The following is a 21,885-nucleotide window of genomic DNA, read 5'->3' as shown; positions in this document are numbered from 1 at the left end:
ATAGTCAAGGATGAGTGGGAAGTAGGTATGGACTGTGGGCTGACAGGCTATCTTACTAAGTGATGTTTTGCTGATACTCTCTAGGCCTGCTTTGACATGGCACATAGATGTGCTTTAGAAAATTACAAATATGACATGGCCTAAACCTTCAAGCTGCTGACAGCTAGTCAGTATCATTAATCTTAAAAAAAATTAATTTTGAAATAATTTCAAATTTATAGAACAACTTCCAGGACTGCCATATATCCTTCATCCTAATTTCCCAGATGTTGTAATAATTTTACTTTCTTTGCTTTATCATTCTCTCTTAATAGAAAGATACATTGATATATAGATGTTGGATTTTTTTTTTTTAACTCTGAGTCGTTTTGGAATAAGTTGCAGCCATGATACCAATTTCCCCCTAAATATGTATGTATGTTTCTGAGAAAACAAGGACATTCTCTTAAGCAAGTATAGTTCAATTATCAAAATAAATGAACATTGATATAATACTGTTATCAGTTTATAGAACTTATTGAAATTTTGCCAGTTGTCTTAGGAATGTTCATAGCAAAAGAGGGAAGAAGGCTTTTTCCTAGGCTAGAATTCAGTTCACAATCATTTGTGACATTAAGTTGTCATGTATCTTTATTTTTCTTTAATATGAAATTATCTTTCAATCATTTTGATTGGGGGGGTGGCAGAGCTTTCTGATCTTGATGTTTTTGAAGAGTACAGGCCAGTTGCTCTGTAGATTGTCCCTCAATTTGGGTACATCCGTTGTTTTCTCGTGATTAGATTTAAGTTATACTTTTTTGGAGCAGTATCACAGAAGTGAGGTTGTGTTCTTACTGTAACATAGCAGGAACAACCTTACTGGTTATATTAACTTTGATCACTTAGTGAAGGTGGTGTCTGCCAGAATTCTCCACTATTTTCCCCTTCATAATTAATAGTATTTTGTAGGAAAACACTTTAGGTGTATATAAATATCCTGCTTCTTATCAACCATTGACCTCCTGGTTTTAGCATGCGTTAATCATTCTCTGAATCAATTATTGTGATAGTTACCAAATGCTGACTTTCTGATTCCATCATTTTTTTCTACATTTATTAGTTTCTTTTAAATTAATTAGTTGGAATTTTACTGTGAGGAAAGTTTTCCCTTTTCCCCCGTTTATGTACTTATATTAGTATGGATTTACAGCTTCTTTTATTCAATGAGTTAAGATCTTGGAGTTCAGCTTGCCCAGGTTTGGCCAATGAGGGCCTTTTAAAGGTGGCTTGATGTTTTTTGGACATGTCCCCAATAATCGTCTTCTTTTACTGGCACAACAAGATGTCCCAGACTCATATATTCCCAACACTAGCCCTGCAATCAGCCATTTCTCCAAGGAACCTAGGTTATTTTAGTGAAAAATTGTATTTATAAAGCAAACTCTGGGTGCTAGATGTGATCATTGCTACTAGAATATCACTACTTTGGGCCTCTGTACACACACACAAACCTGTTCTCTCTCTTTCTTGTCATATGGATACCTCCAATTCCAATCCCACAACATAGGATTCCTTCTAGTCATCCCTCTCTTTATGTTTATACCTCCTTTCTTTCACAGTGAGAAACACAGCTCCCTAATCCGCAGCATATTTATGTATTTCCTCAACCTTTCAATACACAGAAAATAATTTTGGGATTGCTGGCCCATACCACTGTGAAAAATGAATCTACTTACTAGAGTTTAACACTTGCTTATAGTGTTTTTTGCCTTTAGCCTAAGGGTGTACACTCAAATGTCTGTGATCAAAAGTAGTTGGATTATGTTGTTAACTTCATTTGCTTGGATTATGTTATTAACTTCATTTGGTTTGGTTCATTTGCTTTGGTTTATATTACATTTCAGGGTTTTTAAAAATCTCTCTTATTTTTTTTTGAATGCATGAGCTATGCTTCCAATAGCCAGAGCTATACAAAAAGTATATTTAGATAAATGCCATTCCTCTATACTTTCAGTTTCTACCCCAACCTTTTATCTTTTTCACCCTGTACTCACCCATCCCCTATTGGTAACCGGTTTCATCAGTTTCTAGGTTAATCTTGTGTTTCTTCTTGGAAAAATGCTTAGATAAGTGTATATTTTCTTATTTCTCCCGATCTCTTTCACAAAAAATATACTGCATATTCTCTTGTTCACCTTTTCTTTTCCATTTAACAGAATATCCTGGAAATCACTCCATATTAGTTCACAGAGATCTTCATTTCTTTTTAACACTGCATAGTCTTCCATATGTGGATTCGCCATAGTTTATTCAATCACTTTGTTATGAATGAGCAGTTAGATTAACTTCAACAACAATTATATGTTTCTAATAGAACTATATGCAATGGGTAACTGTGTATATATTAATATATATACATATATATTATTTGTTGGAGGTATATATTTAGAGTAAATTTCTAGAGTGGGATTGCTGGGTCAGGAGGTAAACACATAGGTAGCTTTGTTAGATATTGCTAAATGACCCTTCAAAAAATTTGTACAAATTTGCATTTTTATCACCAGTATATGAGAGAGTCTGGCTTCAACCCATTCTCACTAACAGAGTATGTTGTCCTACTTTTTATTTTTTGCCAGTCTTATTAGATAAGAAATCATTTCTCAATGTCATTTTTATTTGCATTTCTATCATTATGAGTCCATGGATATCTTTTCAAAGGTACCTTTTGTGTGTGTGAATTGTCTATTCATGTCTTTTGCCCATTTTTCTATTAAGATTTTGATTTTCTTTTCCCTTCAATTATTTAGAGTTCTTTATATGTTAGGATTATCACCTCTTTATCTGTGACATATACCGCAAATACTTTCTCCTAATTTGTCTTCTGCCTTTTGTTTTTTGCTGGTGGTGTTTCGTGTCATGCAAATGTGTTGTTATTTTTTTAATCTAACCAATTTACCAATCTTTTCTTTTCTTTTTTTCTTTTCTTTTTTTCTTTTTTTTTTTTTTTTTGCGTTTGGATACTTACAAAGTCTTTCCTACATTTGAGGTATAGAGGAATTCATGCTTGCTTTCTTCTATCACTTGTCTGGTTTCATTTGCTTACATTTTTATCTCTGATCCATTTGGAGTTTATTCTTGATAAAAAAAATTTTGGAGTTTTATCTTTTTCAGGTGGCTATGGAACTGTACTAGCACCTTTTATTTAAAAGTCCTCGTCCTTATCATTTGAGCTGTTTCCTTTATCATATACAAAATTTCCTTTTGCATCTCTTTTTGGACTTTCTATCCCATTCACTGGTTTATCTGTCTATTTATCTGCTAGATCTGCACTGTTTTAATTATACAGACTTTATAGTATGTGTTAATATCTGATAGGGCTAATGACTCATAGCTTTTCTCTTCTGTTTTTCTTAATTTATTCTTGCATGTTTATTTTTTCCATACAAACTACAGGTTATCTAACTCCATGAAAACTTGTTGATATTTTTTCCGTTACAATACATTTGAGATCACATTAAATTTATAAATTAACCTGGGAAGAGTTGACATCTTTATAATGGTGAATTGTTCTATCCCAGAACAAGAGCAATCTTTCCATTTGTTCAAGTCTACTCTTGTGTCTTGATAGTGTTTTAACTTTTTCTTTATAAAAGTTTTGCATATGAACCATTAAGTTTATCTCTTTTATTTTCTTTGTTGTCATTCTAAATGGGGCTTTGTCTGTGATTATATTCTCTAAGTGGTTATTGTTTTGTGTGTATAAAGGCTGTTGATTTCTATATGTTAATTTATATCCTGTTATTATATTTAATATTTTTATTATTTGATATAATTTTATTACTGATTCTTCAGTTATGTTTTCATAGTATCTGCAAGTGGGGATGACTTTACTTTTTATATGATTTCTCTTACACAACTGTATTGGCTGATACTTCCAAGGCAATGCTAAATAGTATTGAAATTATTATACACACATATACATATAAATGTATAATACATATATTATATATTTTTTCAGCATGTTAAGAAAGTATTCATCATTTCCTACTTTCTTCATTGCTTTTATCAGGAGTGGATACTGAATTGTGTCAAAAGCTTTCCAGCATCTGTTAAGATAATTATTTTTCTCCCTAGATTGGTCAATTTAATGTCTAATAATGGATTTCCTTATATTGAGCAGACTTGCATCCTGGAATACATCTCACTTGGTCATGGTGTATTATTTTCTTAGTGTATACTAATCTTAAATAATTATCAAAGCTCTATGGCAGTGTCATTCAAAAACAATATCCCCTAGGGAACTTACTGAATTGATTTCTGCTGAATCAGAATTCTGGGAATAGTCACAGGAATCTGCTTTTAACAAGTTCCATAGAGGTGGTCTTCATGCACTCTGAGAACCACTGGTCTACTATATTGTTCAATGTGAATTTTAATGGAAATTACTATAAAAAAATACTTACTTTAGCAAAGGACTTGCTCCATGATTCCTTTGAAAAGCTGCTTTGTATCTTAAACTTATAAATTCTAGATCATGATCCAGCTGTAGGAGAGTAGATGATACAGAGAAATTAAAAGGTAAAATATTTTTTAGTTTCAGCTGGCACCTGAATATTCATTTATCCACTCACACATTTATTCAGCTTTTTTTTTTTTTTTTTAGCACTGTGAATGGATGAGAATACCAAGATGTGTAAGATCCAGTTCCTGTATAACAGTAGAATAAATTGAGGACTATATAAATATTTGTAAGATACTAGGCATTATGTTAGAAACGTTATCCAGGAATTTTATAGGTCTGAGGGGCTTAAAAAAGGAAATGGATCAGAAAATACTTAAAAAAGGAGGTGATTCTTCAGATGAAGCATCTTTCCAATATAACATTAACAAATAGGGGAACAAGTTGATTGCAAAAATCTCATTTACATGAAACTTTTTAGAAATGCATCCCTTACACACGATGCACTAGTATACCAACATTTCAACTCTCATCAAACACAGCTATACAACATCACTCATATGTATATGAGGGGAAAGCTATCTCTAAATGCAGGCATCTCTGTATGTAACCTATGAATGGATTTCTTTCCAAGATACCCAAACTTAATAGAAACACTGAATAGTATCAGTAGCAAAATAGAAACCATCAGTAATAAATGGAAACTTCAGTAAATGGGAGATGAACTGCCACCTTTCTATGCTTCGAATTCTCTTAAAGACAAAAAAAAAAAAGACCAAAAAAAAAAAAAGTATGCTCTCTTGATATTAGAATTTGTGATGGTTTGGTTCCACTCCATTTATTCTTGGTATCAGACTTTGCTTATCCAAGACAACTGCTGTGTGGGAGAAAGACCGTAAAATCCTGTGACTAACATTCACACCAGGGGTCATGATTATGAGCTGGCTTAGTATGGAATGCATTTCTTCTCATCATGTGAATGGCCCCCACGTGATGAGATGGAGGGCAATATTTTAAAGTACAAACCTGGTGCTGCTTGCTCTGAAGAAAATTCTAAGTCTAATGTAGTAAGGATTCTTCTATTTCCTAATTTTAATGATCTAAAGGGAGGAATGGTTTTTCATTGCCAATATTTTTATTTACCCAAAGTCTGCAGAATTTAACTGATGCTTCATGCTGAATGTGCTACAAATGATGTAGCATCAGGTGGTTTGGCACACACCTTGCATCTGATTCAAACTGCAGTAAGTGTCAAGCAGGATAGAAGCAAATGTCACACTGAAGTCTTGGTTAATCTATTCTGGCTCAGCGTTCACCATCACTCTTCAGTAGTTAACTCATCAAATCATTGAAATAAAATGTTCATATTCGAATAGCTTTTTGGATTGCCTTAGCAAAGGGAAGACACAAAATACTTCAGTTAAAAAAAAAATATATATATATATAGCCATTCAGATTGACAATATGAAATTCAGATACCAAAAATAAATCCTGGATGAATTCTGAAATAGAAAAAATATACATATAATATACAATCTATTCTGAACAATCTAAGTAGTATGTTTTGAGAAACAATAAGATTTAATGTATATTTATTGAGCTTGGTGACATTAATTTTATTTTTTTTAATTTTTTTTTCTTTTCTTTTTTTAACATTAATTTTAATAATTTCTTTTTAAATTTGCAGTTGGCAATCAGTGGATAAATTACATATCATTCTGTGGTCTTAGAACACATGCAGAGCTCGAAGGAAACCTAGTCACCGAGCTTATCTATGTCCACAGCAAGTTGTTAATTGCTGATGATAACACTGTTATTATTGGTAAGTACAGTATATGGTCTGTTATTGTATTCCTTGCCAGTTGACTTACCCCATGCAAAAATGTTTGCTGCTATTCCTCCTAAGCTTCCTTTGCATTTGAAAGAGACAGTAACACCATATCTAAAACATTTCTGAAGCTATCCTTTTCTCTTATGTCCTTTCTAACCCATCTGTTGAAATTGTTATAGATACAGAATAGATGTATATATTTGTGGGGTACATATGACGTTTTGATACAGTCATACAATGAGTAACAATCACATCAGGGTAATTGCGGTACCCATCACTTCAAGCATTTATCATCTCTTTGTGGACTAAACTATTTTTATTTATGAAAAATCAGAGGTATAGAGCAATTAAAGGGACTTCGTGAAAATTGCAGCATCCAGGGGCAGCTGTTTAACCCAGCAGTCCAATAATGTGCCAGATTTCACTAATTCTTTATTACTCCCTTATTTTTTTTTTAATTTTTAAAGCTATTTTTGAGATGGGAGTCTTGCTGTGTTTCCCAGGCTGGTCTCAAATGATTCTTCTACTTCAGCCTCCTGTGCGCTGGGATTACAGGCCTGAGCCACCACACCCGGCTATCCCCTTATTTTTATTTACAATCCAAGTGCTCAGATTTCAGGGATTGGTGGGGGATAAATGAGGAGGGAAAGTGTATCTTAAGTGAGTACCTTGTGGTAATTCGTATGTGTTTACACCACGTCCACCTAACCATTACCACAGATCTGAAGTTGTACAAAAGTCGAAATCAGAAGGATGGTAAAGTATTGCTGCCTCTATGCATGCCATTATTTTTCCTAACATGTATGTTTTGCATGTCATTAATTAGGACGTAGAGCAGTCCAACTTCGTTGATGTGCGTGGGTGAAGTGGGTATTGTGTACTAATGGTAGGATGTAGCCCTACACTAAGGTCTGCAGTCTTTTCTTGTCAAGGATGCACAGAGGATTTTTCCAAAAGTCTCTTCCCACTGACAGATTCAGGAGAGTTACTCTCCTAAATAACTTGTACATTCTACCTAAATTAGATTAGCTTGATCAGCGAGGTAGATGTTCAGCTTCCTTCTTTTATACACACAGAAAGCTTCATTCTTCCATCATCAAATTATTTTGACTTCTAATATTAATATTGTATAAAATGCATATTGGAAGTCCAGGATGACAGAGTATAAATAACCAACGAGATAAATGAGGTAACCAGTGTGGGGCATGTTATTTAGGGAGATGACCAACGAGATAAATGAGGTAACCAGTGAGGGGCATGTTATTTAGAGAGATGATGTCTCCCACTAATGGGAATTCTGTTCATCTGTTTCACATAAAATGTAGTTTATCAGCTTGAATAAGATACTTTCCTATTATTCAAGAAACTAAATGCCATGGAGTATTTTGAAAATTTTGGACAATAAATATGCTTTCTATTCTCCACCGAGAAAAGGAAAAATATCTCATATCTGAGAGTAGTAAGACTGTCTTATCTGGAACATGATTTGAAGAGAAAAGAAACAGTTCTAAAGCCAGAAACGGTGTAAACCACAGTATGGTGAGATACATGCACACACCGCACACACAGACACACACGCACACACACACAGACACACACACTTTTAATATTTGTATAGCACATCAAAATAATATTGTTCTTTTATCTCCTCGTCTATAGCCAGAAACTGTGTAAACCACAGTATGATGAGATACACACACACACACACACACACACACTTACTTTTAATATTTGTATAGCACATTAAAAAGTATTGTTCTTTTATCTCCTGGTCTATAGGGATAAAAGCTCTTTAGGAGTTTATTTTTTTCCCTCACTTGCACTAATACACAAGATTTCATTTATTTCTCCTGAGCTCCTCTGACTTGCTCTTCAAAAGCAAACCTCAGAATACTTTTGAATTAAATTTGACAATGACAATAAGAAATAAAAACTATTGATGTTTCCTGAAACGGAAAAATGAAAATAAACAAAGCCACATGTTTCTTCACCAAGATTTCAGAAGCCTTGAAGTAAAAACTGACAGATGTAAATATTTTTTTGAAAGGTCATTTTGACTTTCAGCCTCGTTTACTTTACATGAAGTATAAATACAAATTAGTTTTCGGTACCAGACCTAACAGTTAAATAAATTTGTTGAGGTTTTTAATTGACTTATTTTCTGGAAAAGTCTCTAAACCCTCAAAGACTCCAATTTCTTTTGTTTAGCAATACTTTATCAATTTTGCACACAATTCTTACACATTCTTTTGAAACTGAGGATGTGGCCCTGGGAGTGTAAAGAGGTCTTACTTGCTAGTCCTTGGAGGCTGAATTCCTTTTTTCCTTCCCCAACTGCCTTAGAGAATCGATTTCTCCCAAGGAAAAGAATCCAGAGTTTCTTTTGTTCTTTTTATCTTGGCGGAAACTCAAGAATAAGCAGGTTTATTGTTACTGTTCTAACACATTCACCCTATTTAAGTTCCTAACACAGAAAACAGTATTTAAAATTCTCAGAGAGGAGTTTGAGAAGTTAGTTTGAGAATATTTTACAGGTGTTAAGCAAGTATTTAAACATTTAAAGGAGATTTAAGTAATGTATGATTTATTTTTCTTCCATGGCAAACTTATGCCAGAAAGATTGAGTAGCTGACATAAGAAAAATGACCATTTATCTTCATTTTACTCCTCATGAGGAAATATTTGTTTTCTCACACTGAAGATCGCTTTTGTGCATAGCTTTAATTGCCTGTGGCCCTGGGTAACCCTGCTGGTCATGAAATCTGTGACCAACTCCAGTTTTCTTACCCATCTTAATTTTAGCCTTTACCCAGACACATTTATTTGGTTTCCTAAACAAAGCCAAGCTACCCTTCAAGTAAAATTTAAGCCTATCCTGATGACTAAGTGAAATGGTTGTTTTTAATGTTCACTAACCTGCTGCAAAGCACAATAGACAGATGCGATACGTGAATAAAACAGCGCCACTGCCCTCTCAGAGATCACGGGCTGGAGGAGAGGCAGCTACTCCTTCCATATGAGAACAGAAACACTAGGATGGACGTGGCCAAACCGGAACAAGAAGGTTCAGGGGCAATCAACAAGTATGAGTAGGAGGAGAAACTAAGTCGAGGTCATGAGTCTCAGGATTTAAAGGGCAGGCTTCACTGTGGCAGATGAGAGTCTGGAATTGAAGGGCTGCCCCAGTAAAGAGGGGGATATTTCCTTATGTCTGCAGTTTACTTTTAAATGGATCAAAACAAAAATATGAATTGACGATGGATACAGGGATGAAGTGGTATACCAATGCCTGGTTCTTATTTTTAGAAATTATGATCTAGTTGGTCTGGTTTGGGGCCAGGCATCTGGGTTTTTTTGGTTTGGTTTTTGGCATCGGTATTTTTAAGAAGTTTCCTTGTTAGCCTTCCTAGGTAATGCTCATGTGTGGTCAGAGCTGAGAACCTCTGACTTGGAGGCAAAGGAAATACAAGTAGGTAGAGAAGACAGAGTCGCCCAGTGTGCTCAATAGAAGAACCAGTTTTCCTTTAAAACAAACTAAAACGGGGTAGAGTTGGTGCGTTCGTTTTCCATTACTGCTGTAACAAATGACCACAAACTTAGTAGCTTAAAACAATACAAATTTATTATCTGACACTTCAGTAGGTTAGGTTTAGTAGGTTTAGTCTTGTGAGTCCCACAGGACTAAAATCAGAGTGTGAGCAGGGCTATTGCATTCTTTTAGAGGCCGTTAGGGAGAGTCCATTTCCTTGCTTCTAGAGGCTGCCCACATTCCTTGACTCATGGCCCCTTCTTCCACCTTTAAAGTCAGCAACATTCTATCTCTCAAAAACCCCCAAAAGTCTCAACCCATTCTTCTGTAATCATAACTCAGTCTGATTCCCTTTCACCTTTACAGACCTTATGATTGTATTGGGTCCACCTGCATAATCCAGGCTACTCACCCTATTTTTAAAGTTAGCTGATTAGCAACCTTAATTCCATGTGCAGCCTTAGTTCCCCTTTGCCATTGAACATATATTCACAGTTTTTGGAGATTTGAACATGGACATTTTGGAGAGCTGCTATTCTGCATACCACACAAGGATTCACAATTTCTGAGTGAGACACACAAAACAAGTACAAACCACAAAGGAAAGGAAAGATAAATCCAACTGCATTAAAATTCAGAAATTTCTTCATTAAAATTACTGTAAAGGGGAATAAAAAGATAAACCACAAACTGAAATAAGATATTTGCAACCCATTTAATATACAGAGCACATAAAAAACTCCTATAAATCAATAAGAAAAAACAAATGTCCAAAGAAAAATGGGCAAAGCAATTGTATAGGAACTTCACCAGAAAGAACATACCCAAGCCTCATAAGCATATGAAAAAATGTTCCTTCTCATTAACATGAGACAAATAAGAGTTTTAAAAAATACCAGACTGGCAAACATTTAAAAGTTGGGCAGTCTGAGTATTGGCATGGCTGTGGAGCAATACAGACTCCCCTCCACGGCTATTGGGTGTATAAGTTGGAAAACATTCTGGCGTTACCTAGTAAAGTCATACACCCTGCAGCTTAGCAACCCACGCCTACATACAGAGCCTGGGAAACTCACACATGTCTGTACCAAGAAACAAATACACAACTATGTACAGCAGAATTGTGCATCACAGCAAAACTCTGGAAGCAACCCAAACATCCATCAATAGCAGAATAAATAAAGAAATCCCTAGTATGTTCATTCAAGGAAAAGAAATGCATTACAATTATGTACAAATAAATCTCAAAGACATAATACTGAATGGAAGAAGCAAATCTCAAAGGACTATCTGCTATATGATTCCATTTATATAAATTAAAAACAAGTCAGAAATAAACTCTTCCTTTTGTTGTTTAGGAAAACATTCAGAGCATGATGAATACAAAATTAAACATCAAGTCTTCCTCTTGGGGAGGGAAAAGTATGCATGGGAAGGTGCACAAAGCCTTCTGGGATATGGTAATATTGTTTTTGGCCTGGGTAATAAATTCAGTGATGACTATTTTATTATTGCTTAAGTTTTACACACATGGTTTCATATAGCCTTTTGTATTTTGCCGTATTTCACAATTTTTAGATTGTTTTCTAGGCCGGGCGCGGTGGCTCAAGCCTGTAATCCCAGCACTTTGGGAGGCCGAGACAGGTGGATCACGAGGTCAGGAGATCGAGACCATCCTGGCGAACACCGTGAAACCCCGTCTCTACTAAAAAATACAAAAAATAGCCGGGCGAGGTGGCGGGCGCCTGTAGTCCCAGCTACTCGGGAGGCTGAGGCAGGAGAATGGCGTAAACCCGGGAGGCGGAGCTTGCAGTGAGCTGAATCCGGCCACTGCACTCCAGCCCGGGCGACAGAGCAAGACTCCGTCTCAAAAAAAAAAAAAAAAAAAAAAAAAGATTCACCCCTGGGTGAGGGAGGGCCCCACCTCCCTAAAAACACATCTTCCCTTGATAACCTGGACAAAATTACGGTTTCGTTAGCAAGGACCAATTGAGTGGGGAGGGCAACCAACAGTGTCTGCGAGGTCAGGAAGGTTGTTCAGCTTCGCTGTTTCTCCTTACAGGCTCTGCCAACATAAATGACCGGAGTATGCTGGGAAAGCGTGACAGTGAAATGGCTGTCATTGTGCAAGATACAGAAACGGTTCCTTCAGTAATGGGTGGAGAAAAGTACCAAGCTGGCCGGTTTGCCCAAGGACTTCGGCTACAGTGCTTTAGGTCAGTCCGCCAAAGTATGTCTTTCTGATGTATTTCCACTGCAGCGGTGGACCCAGCCCTGAACTCTGGCCCTGAGCACACGGGTCATTCTAGGTTCTTCTTCGTCTAAAACAGTGTGTCCCAGAATATAGGATATGTACCACCAGTAGTATGAGAAATGACTTTAGGTGGTACGTGAATAGTTTTTATTTTAATAGCTTTTTATTACTGTCACGTGCAGTAGAAAAAACTGCAGTGGTGGTGCACTTACAGCTCATTGCATCCTTGAATTCCTAGGCTCAAGCAATCCTCCTGCCTCAGCATTCCGAGTAGCTGGGACTACAGGCACGCATCACCACACCCAGCTAAGTTTTTAAAATTTTTGTAGATACCGTGTCTCGCTGTGTTGCCCAGGCTGGTCTCAAACTCCTGGCTTTAAATGACCCTCCTGCCTCGGCCTCTCAAAGCACTGGGATTACAGACGTGAGCCAATTAAATACTAGTCCTTAACTGATTTAGGACTAGACCAGGTCAAACCCTCCAGCTTCCATTTAAGTTTTTAAAATCAAATTAATTCCAGTAATACAAGGATATAATAAAAATTATTGAAGGAGTATGCCAGTGACTGCTGGTGTAAAATTTAAATGTGGGAACTTCTGTTTTCAGGTTTAAAATGACTCCAGGTGTCAGACATCCCTGATCTTTGGCAAGAAGATGCTACTTTTAAACTAATCTGTGGTGAAGCAGAGAGAATACTGGGCTAGGAAACTGGACTCATTTAGGCTGTGTGATCCTAAATAAGTCCATTCAATAAAGTGTTATTTAGAACTTTCTAGGGCTGGGCTGTAACTGTCCATGTCGCCTGTTGTCTATTCTCAACAGAGTGGTCCCTCTAGAACCTTTTAGATCATGTTGCTTCTCTGGTCACTACTGTCCAATGGCTTCTTATCTCACAAGGAGCAAGTAATATAATCTCATCTCCTTTTACTCTTTCCCTTGCTCCCTACAGACACTCATTTCCCCACTGGCCGTGGAACACCCTAACTACTCTCCCAGCTCTAGGCCTTTGCAGGAAGTCCACAGTTTTATGATTCTAGAACCATATTTGCCATGAGGCAGTTTTGGTGCAGCCTCTATAGTGGGATGCAGCAGGTGGCCCCGATATAGTTAAGGTCAGGGCTTTATGCTCTTCTGGGAAGGGCACTGCACCGCAGCCTGTTGTTTTCTTTGTGTTAATGCTCCCTTTTGGAAACTGGCTCACTTGCAAATGGGCGCTCAGTGAGCACTTAACTCCCTGCAAAGGCAGAGGCCACTTCCCTCATTCCTACCAGTCCAGACTTTGGCTTCCAAGACCAACAGAAGCCTCAGTTGTAGAGACATTCATTCTGCTCTCTCTGTCCAAGTAGCTCAAAAAATCTATCCCTCAAAATCTGTCAATACCTTCTAACAATGTTTACTGCTGTATTTATTGCCTTTGTTACTGCTTGTTTTGCCAGTAAGAATATTTTCAAACCGTTGATAATTCAATTAGCTTCTAATGTTAATTTGTTTCGTTTAGCAGAGGAGGATTTAAAAATTGGCACCCTGCCAATTAACCCATTGATTGCCTACTGCAGCATATGTAGAAGACAAATACTTCCTTTTGTAAGCTGGAATGTATGTCACATCTTTTCAGTTCTGTGAGAACTTAAGAATTCTCTTTAAAGTCATGAGTTTCTTTATAACTTTTTAAATATATACTAATTATAGCAGGTAGTGGTTTTTGATTACAGCACATTTTTATGTACAAATTTGGCAAATACAGAAAACCAGTAAGAAAATTAAATTCATCTGTAATACCATTACCCTGTGCTAACAGTTTTAACATTTGATTTATGTCATTCTACTTTTTTGTTTATATAGATATTAATATACTGTATTCCTTTTTTAAAACAAAATTAGAATGTTGCAAGCCTACATGTTTTTTTATTATTTAAACAATGTTTCACACATTTTCCATGTCATCGAGTATTCTTCTATAATATGTTAATGGCTACATTATATTTTATTGTATGTGATATCATAATTCTTTTAATCTCGCATTGTTTGGCAGATATTTTTGCTGATATAGAAAAATGGGTATGTTTGTGGATACCTTCTTGTTCACCTTCTTAATTGTCTTCTTTGATCTCTTCTTGTTATATCACTAACAATATTTTAGAGGGCTTATTCCTTCTATCTTGACTGAGTTTATTTAATCTTTACCAATTTGTTAGATTTCACATGGAATTTCACCATTTTAATTAACATTTTTTAGAGTTAAAAATGTGTTTATTAGCTATGTATAATTTTTTTCATGAATTGCCTAGCTTATTTGTGTCCTTTGCCCATTATGCTGGAAGGTTTAACTTTTTTTTTTTTTTTTAAATACAATTAAGGAGTACAGGTACAGTTTTGTTACATGGATATATTGTGTAGGGGTGAAGTCTGGGCTTTCAGCATAACTATCACTGAAATAGTGTACATTGTACCCATTAGGTAATTTCTCATCCTTCACTCCACCTCCTACCCTCCCACCTTTTGGAGTCTCCAACGTCAGTTTTACCACTCTGAATATCCACGTGTATGTACTGTTTAGCTCGCACTTATAAGTGAGAACATGCAGTATTTGACTTTCTGTCATTTCGTTTAGGATAATGACTTCCAACTCCGTGCATGTTGCTTCAAAATACATGATTTCTTTTTTTATTTTTTTCACTCAGTTGCATAAAGTTTTGGGGGTTTTTTTTTGTTTGTTTTTTAATACTTTAAGTTCTAGGGTACATGTGCACAACGTGCAGGTTTGTTACATATGTATACATGTGACACATGTTGGTGTGCTTCACTCATTAACTTGTCATTTACATTAGGTATATCTCTTAGTGCTATCCCTCCCCCCTCCCCCCTTACCCCTCTCCACAATAGGCCCCAGTGTGTAATGTTCCCCTTCCTGTGTCCAAGTGATCTCATTGTTCCCACCTATGAGTGAGAACATGTGGTGTTTGGTTTTCTGTTCTTGCGATAGTTTGCTGAGAATGATGGTTTCCAGCTGCATCCATGTCCCTACAAAGGACACGAACTCATCCTTTTTTATGGCTGCATAGTATTCCATGGTGTATATGTGCCACATTTTCTTAACCTAGTCAGTCACTGATGGACATTTGGGTTGATTCCAAGTCTTTGCTATTGTGAATATTGCCACAATAAACATACGTGTGCATGTGTCTTTATAGCAGCATGATTTATAATCCTTTGGGTATATACCCAGTAATGGGATGGCTGGGTCATATGGTACTTCTAGTTCTAGATCCTTGAGGAATCACCATACTGTTTTTCATAATGGTTGAACTAGTTTACAATCCCACCAATGGTGTAAAAGTGTTCCTATTTCTCCACATCCTCTCCAGCACCTGTTGTTTCCTGATTTTTTAATGATTGCCATTCTAACTGGTGTGAGATGGTATCTCATTGTGGTTTTGATTTGCATTTCTCTGATGGCCAGTGATAATGAGCATTTTTTCATGTGTCTGTTGGCTGTATGAATGTCTTCCTTTGAGAAGTGTCTGTTTATATTGTTTTCCCACTTTTTGATGGGGTTGTTTGTTTTTTTCTTGTAAATTTGTTTGAGTTCCTTGTAGGTTCTGGATATTAGCCCTTTGTCAGATGAGTAGATTACAAAAATTTTCTCCCATTCTGTAGGTTGCCTGTTCACTCTGATGGTAGTTTCTTTTGCTGTGCAGAAGTTCTTTAGTTTAATTAGATCCCATTTGTCAATTTTGACTTTTGTTGCCATTGCTTTTGGTGTTTTAGACATGAAGTCCTTGTCCATGCCTATGTCCTGAATGGTATTCCCTAGGTTTTCTTCTAGGGTTTTTATGGTATTAGGTCTAACATTTAAGTCTCTAATCCATCTTGAGTTAATTTTCGTATAAGAAGTAAGGAAAGGATCCAGTTTCAGCTTTCTACTTATGGCTAGCCAATTTTCCCAGCACCATTTATTAAATAGGGAATCCTTTCCCCATTTCTTGTTTTTCTCAGGTTTGTCAAAGATCAGGTGGCTGTAGATGTGTGGTATTATTTCTGAAGGCTCTGTTCTGTTCCATTGGTCTATATCTCTGTTTTGGTACCAGTACCATGCTGTTTTGGTTACTGTAGCCTTGTAGTATAGTTTGAAGTCAGGTAGCGTGATGCCTCCAGCTTTGTTCTTTTGGCTTAGGATTGTCTGGGCAATGTGGGGTCTTTTTTGGTTCCATATTAACTTTAAAGCAGTTTTTTCCAATTCTGTGAAGAAAGTTATTGGTAGCTTAATGGGGATGACATTGAATCTATAAATTACCTTGGGCAGTATGGCCATTTTCACGATATTGATTCTTCCTATCCATGAGCATGGTATGTTCTTCCATTTGTTTGTGTCCTCTTCTATTTCCCTGAGCTGTGGTTTGTAGTTCTCCTTGAACAGGTCCTTTACATACCTTGTAAGTTGGATTCCTAGGTATTTTATTCTCTTTGAAGTTATTGTGAATGGGAGTTCATTCATGATTTGGCTCTCTGTTTGTCTATTACTAGTGTATAAGAATGCTTGTGATTTTTGCGCATTGATTTCGTATCCTGAGACTTTGGTGAATTTTCTTATCAGCTTAAGGAGATTTTGGGCTGAGACGATGGGGTTTTCTAAATATACAATCATGTCATCTGCAAACAGGGACAATTTGACTTCTTCTTTTCCTAACTGAATACCCTTTATTTCTTTCTCTTGCCTGATTACCCTAGGCAGAACTTCCAACACTATGTTCAAAATACAGGATTTCATTCTTATTTATGGCTGAGTAGTGTTTTATGGTGTGTGTGTACGTACGTGTGGGTGTGTTTTCTTTATCTAATTGTCTGCTTAAGGACACTTAGGTTGCTTCTAACACTGTGCTATTGTGAATAGTGCTGTGATAAACATACAACTGCGGGTGTCATTTTTATGACACCTTGGGTAGGTACCCAGTTGTGGGATTGCCGTATTGAATGATAGTTCTATATTTAACTCTTTGAGAAATCTCCATACTGCCTCCCATAGAGGTTATACTAATTTATATTACCACCAACAGTGTATATGCGTTCCCTTTTCTCCTCATCCTCACGAACATCTGTGGTTTTTTTTGACTTTTTAGTAATCGTCATTCTGATTGGTGTGAAATGGTATCCTGTTGTGGTTTTAATTTTCATTTATCGATAATGAATGATGTTCAGCATTTTTTTATGTTTCTTGGCCGCTTGTATGTCTTCTTTTCAAAAATGTCTTTTCATTGTCTTTTGCCCACTTTTTAATGAGGTTGTTTTTTAACTTCCTTTTAATGATTTATAAGTATTTGAAATATGTGTAGGATGCTTATTCCTTTGTCATATGTGTTGCAAATTTGGTTTACCTGTTGCCTTTTAGTCATCTTTGGAGAATTTGGGGGAAATTTTTCAATTCTAATTAATCAAATCAATCTGTTTTTTTCTTTTTTGTTCCCACCTGCCTTTTCCTATATGCTTAGAATAGCTTCCTCAGCCTAAGATTAAACATTTACTTGTATCTTCTCCTGGTGCTTGTTTGACTTTACTTTTTACAATTAACATCTGCAGTGTATTTTAGTGTAAGAAGTGAGGTCGGGGTCCTGACTTCTTTTCTCAACTAACCAGCTGATCTGGAACCTTATGATATATAGTAGGATTCTTTGCCTCTGTTATCCGCAGTCCACCTTTAAGATACACTGAATCGCAATCTATTCTGGCTTCTCGCTCGTCTCTCTGTTATGCTATATAGAAAGTCGGTTTACTTGCATGCCAGTGTGATACCATGTTATTAATGTGGCTGTGAATTATAACACTACTTTTTGCCATACCACTTCTTCATATTAGTATTCCTTTTCAAAATAATCTTGGTTATTCATAAACATTGATTCTTACACAAAGACTTTAGATTTTTTTTTTTTTTTTTTTGAGACAGAGTCTAACTCTGTCGCCCAGGCTGGAGTGCAGTGGTGCGATCTCGGTTCACTGCAAGCTCTGCTTCCCAGGTTCACGGCATTCTCCTGCCTAAGCCTCCCGAGTAGCTGGGACTACAGGCGCCCGCCACCACGCCCGGCTACTTTTTGTATTTTTAGTAGAGGCAGGGTTTCACTGTGTTAGCCAGGATGGTCTTGATCTCCTGACCTTATGATCTACCCGCCTGGGCCTCCCAAAGTGCTGGGATTACAGGAGTGAGACACCACGCCTGGCCTAGAATTGTTCTCTCAAATTCTTATTAGTTTTATAAAATTGGAATTACAGCAGATTTATAGATGAATGAAAAGAATTGACACCTTTATAATATTGAGTCATCTTGTTGAAGAACAAGGAATAGGCTTCAATTTACATGAATATTTTATTGTTCTTCAATAAAGCTTTAGATTTTTATTATTGGTGGGGAAGAAGATTATTCTACAGTAAAGAATTCATTTTTTTATGCTGATCCTATACTTATGCTAACTTTGTTTCTAGGTGTTTTTTCTTTGCATCTTTCAAATTGTGTTAAAGAGGCAGTTCTTAAACAATTATTTTCACTTTGCCCCAACGGCAATGCAGATAATATATTTAAAAGCACTACAAAAACGTTCTGTCAATTTTAGCCTCTTTTTATTAGGAAACATTCCCAAAGATAAATATTGTGGCCTTGACTACAACCATTTTTTTCACTTAAAAAATGCAGTTTCACTCCGTTTTCCATCTGGCCTATTTTAAAATAGAAATAGACATATTTCAATGTGAAATCAATTCTAAATAGAGACAGGATCAAACATGTACTAAATTTCACAACTGTGAGCTGAACAGTTCAAGTCCTAGAAAATTATCCAAACTTTGCAGATATAACCATCACTCAAGAGAAACCATTGTCCACACAATTAGGGCTCAGAATCATTTAAAGTGATAGATATGAGGAATGGAAAGAACAGAAATATTTGTTTGTGGTTTTCCTACTGTCCCACTTTTTGTGATGAATAAGCAAATATTAAATAATTTTCATTAAATACATCAACATAAAATTAAACTAGTTTTCTCTCAAACTTTAGTCCTCAAAAGAACACCCAGAGTACTTCATATTATTTTTACTCTGCATTTAATATAAATTTCTTATAATTAAAATACTGACAGGGAAAATAATATATTGCCTGTTTTAGACTTATTTAAATACTTTTTCTACAAACAAGCCCTTACCTGATAGTTTGGTGGACACATTGGCTTATCTCTTGCTCTAATTTAAAAACAAAGTCACAGAAAAACTCTTTCTGCTCAATTTTCAGCTTCTTAAATCTGGCCCAAATCACAGGTATTATAATAATTGACTTACTGTCATCATTTGTACTGTCATTCACATTTGATGCAGTAAAATTTTGCTTTGGGTCTCAATTAGCAGCCAATGTCTATGTGCAAACATCTCTTAAATCTTTTTTTTAAAAAGTTATTGTCACATAGTCTGAAGGAGGCATTATTTGAAGTGGAAACAGAACTTTGAGGTTATAAAAGTCAAGAATCCTATGGTGCCAGATCCATTAAAAAATTTTTTTATATAGTGGAAATAGTGCAGACTAAAATTAAAATGAGTGTCCTTTAATATCTACAGAATTGTACTTTTTCAGGAGTTGATAATGTTGGAGAACACTGGGAACATATGCATGCTTAATAGTGTATGTTTTTGGTACAGCCTTTCTTGCAGTAATTTGCATATTCTCTGACCCAAGAATTTTAATTCTAAAATTTCTTCTAATGAAATAATCACAGAAATGTACAAAATCACATTTGATGAATCAACTATGTTCACTGGAACACTGTTTATAATAATGGGAAATTGGAAATTACCCAAAAGTCGGTAATAAAATAATTGGTTCAATAAATTTCACATGATGGGAAACTCTGCAGCCATTAAAATGATGATGCAAATCTACATTTATTTAAATACAAAGAGGGTAACAATATAATGATGTCTAGTTGTTAAAGCCGGTGGTCAATTCTTATCTGAATTGGACAGCTCTCCTTGATATACTTCTTTGTGTGGTTTCAGGATCCCACATCCTCTGGCTTTTCTCCAGCCTCACTGGTTCCTCCTCCTCTCCCTTACTGTTGATGTGCACCCAGTCCTCTCCTCTGTCTGTACTCACTTATTTGGTGAACTCAGGAAAAAATACAGCCTTTGAGCACATGCGTGAGGACAATTCTCAGATTTATATCTCTAAACAAGCCTTCTCTCCCAAACCCCAGTTGCATTTATCTGCTGCCTACTCAGCACTGCCACTTGCATCTTTATAAATGTCTCAATAGGCTCAAAATCGAATTCCTGATCTCCCACAAACCAGCTCTACCCACAGAATTCCCTGTCTCAGCTAAAGGCGACTACAGTTGTACATTATTATAGTTGCTCAAGACAAAAACCTTGCAGTCATCTTTGACGCCTCACTTTTTGACACACCCTACATTCACTCTGTCAGTAAAACCTGTTGGGTCTATCTTCATCTCCACTGCCAGCCAGGCCCAAGCCACCATCGTATCTCACATGGATTATGGGAGTAACTCCTAAATGGGCTCCCTGTTTCAACCCTTGCACCCTAGAGTGTGTTCTCAATACAGCAGCTGTATTTTAATATGTAAGTCAGATTCTGTCACTCCTCTGCACTGACGTCTACACTCTCCATTTCATTTAATATAAAAGCCAAAGCCCTTACAAGGCCAATTTTCCTATTGCTCTTTCCAGATAGCACAGGTCTTCTTGGTATTATTTCAGCCCATCAAGTATGTGGGAAAAGGACTTTGCCCTTAGTTTGAGTTCTAGCTCCATTACTAGTGTGCCTCGAGACGTTAGTTTCCCATCTACAGAATAAGAATCATCTGTCCTGTCTACCACACAGGATTAAGGTGAAAGTGCTTTTTAATCCTAAAGGCTTCTCTAAGTACAAGGGTTATTATAATTTTCAAATATCACTTCTAAAACTTGTCTCATTTGCTTGAGAAGTTTTTGTTGTCTAGTCCCCTGTTTATGTAAGGTCAGTTCAGATAATAGTTCCTTTTATGTCAGGCACTCTGAGGATATGCGAGTAGCCAGGTCATGGTCTCTCAAATAATTTGCATATATGTATATATATATTTGCATATATAGAGATAGGTAATAATAGACATATATCCTGCAACAAACTGCTTTATCCCAGTTACTCAATGTGAAGGTCACTTGTATTTCAGGGTCGTCCTTGGCTATCTTGATGACCCAAGTGAGGACATTCAGGATCCAGTGAGTGACAGATTCTTCAAGGAAGTGTGGGTTTCAACAGCAGCTCGAAATGCTACAATTTATGACAAGGTGAAGTTCACATATTCCTCCCCCCTTTCTTTTCACTGAATCTCATCACAAAAAGCATATTGTTATTTCTGCATATTATCGGTACAGGGTATTCTTAATACATGTAAAAAAACTAATACATTTCCAGGTTGTAATAAAATGCCTCTTTGTGGACCCTGAAAAACAACAGCAAAAAGCATCATGGATTTTGGTTTAGAAAAGTCTTTAGCAGCATTCTAATCTCTCCTGTGACGCAGGAATCCCATCGGCAGCATCCTTAGCACCTGGTTACCCAGCCTTTGTACATGTCTAGTGACAAAGAGAAGAGGGGCAGATGACATCAAAAAATAAGCCACAGCTGAGTCCAGCCTAGCTCAACTTGCTGGTATTATAACCTTGTATATAGTGACTTGACTTTCTGAGTCTCTTTTTCCTCTCCTATAAATTGGGAGGAATATTCACGAGGGTAGTTATGAGGACAAAGAAGAGTCTAGTGAATGTTTTTAGCACATAGTGTATAGTAAACAGTATTCATCC

At 36.3% G+C, this 21,885-nt stretch overlaps 1 protein-coding gene across 4 annotated transcripts in view; it reads left to right on the top strand.

Moving 5' to 3' along the window:
• LOC105465688 (phospholipase D1) overlaps positions 1–21,885 on the top strand; it is a 206,611-nt gene that overhangs the window by 179,808 nt on the left and 4,918 nt on the right. For all 4 annotated transcript variants that reach the window (XM_011714270.3, XM_071091242.1, XM_071091240.1 and 1 more), the window contains 3 exons: positions 6,126–6,260; positions 11,861–12,014; positions 21,252–21,369. In XM_011714270.3, coding sequence (XP_011712572.2) covers positions 6,126–6,260; positions 11,861–12,014; positions 21,252–21,369 — 407 coding nt within the window. The remainder of the gene's footprint in view (positions 1–6,125; positions 6,261–11,860; positions 12,015–21,251; positions 21,370–21,885) is intronic.

The sequence above is a fragment of the Macaca nemestrina genome, chromosome 2 (genome assembly GCF_043159975.1).
Source record: "Macaca nemestrina isolate mMacNem1 chromosome 2, mMacNem.hap1, whole genome shotgun sequence".
NCBI classification, from domain to species: Eukaryota; Metazoa; Chordata; class Mammalia; order Primates; family Cercopithecidae; genus Macaca; species Macaca nemestrina.
Note: the sequence above shows the minus strand (reverse complement) of the source record. Positions and strands in the feature narration are given on the sequence as shown.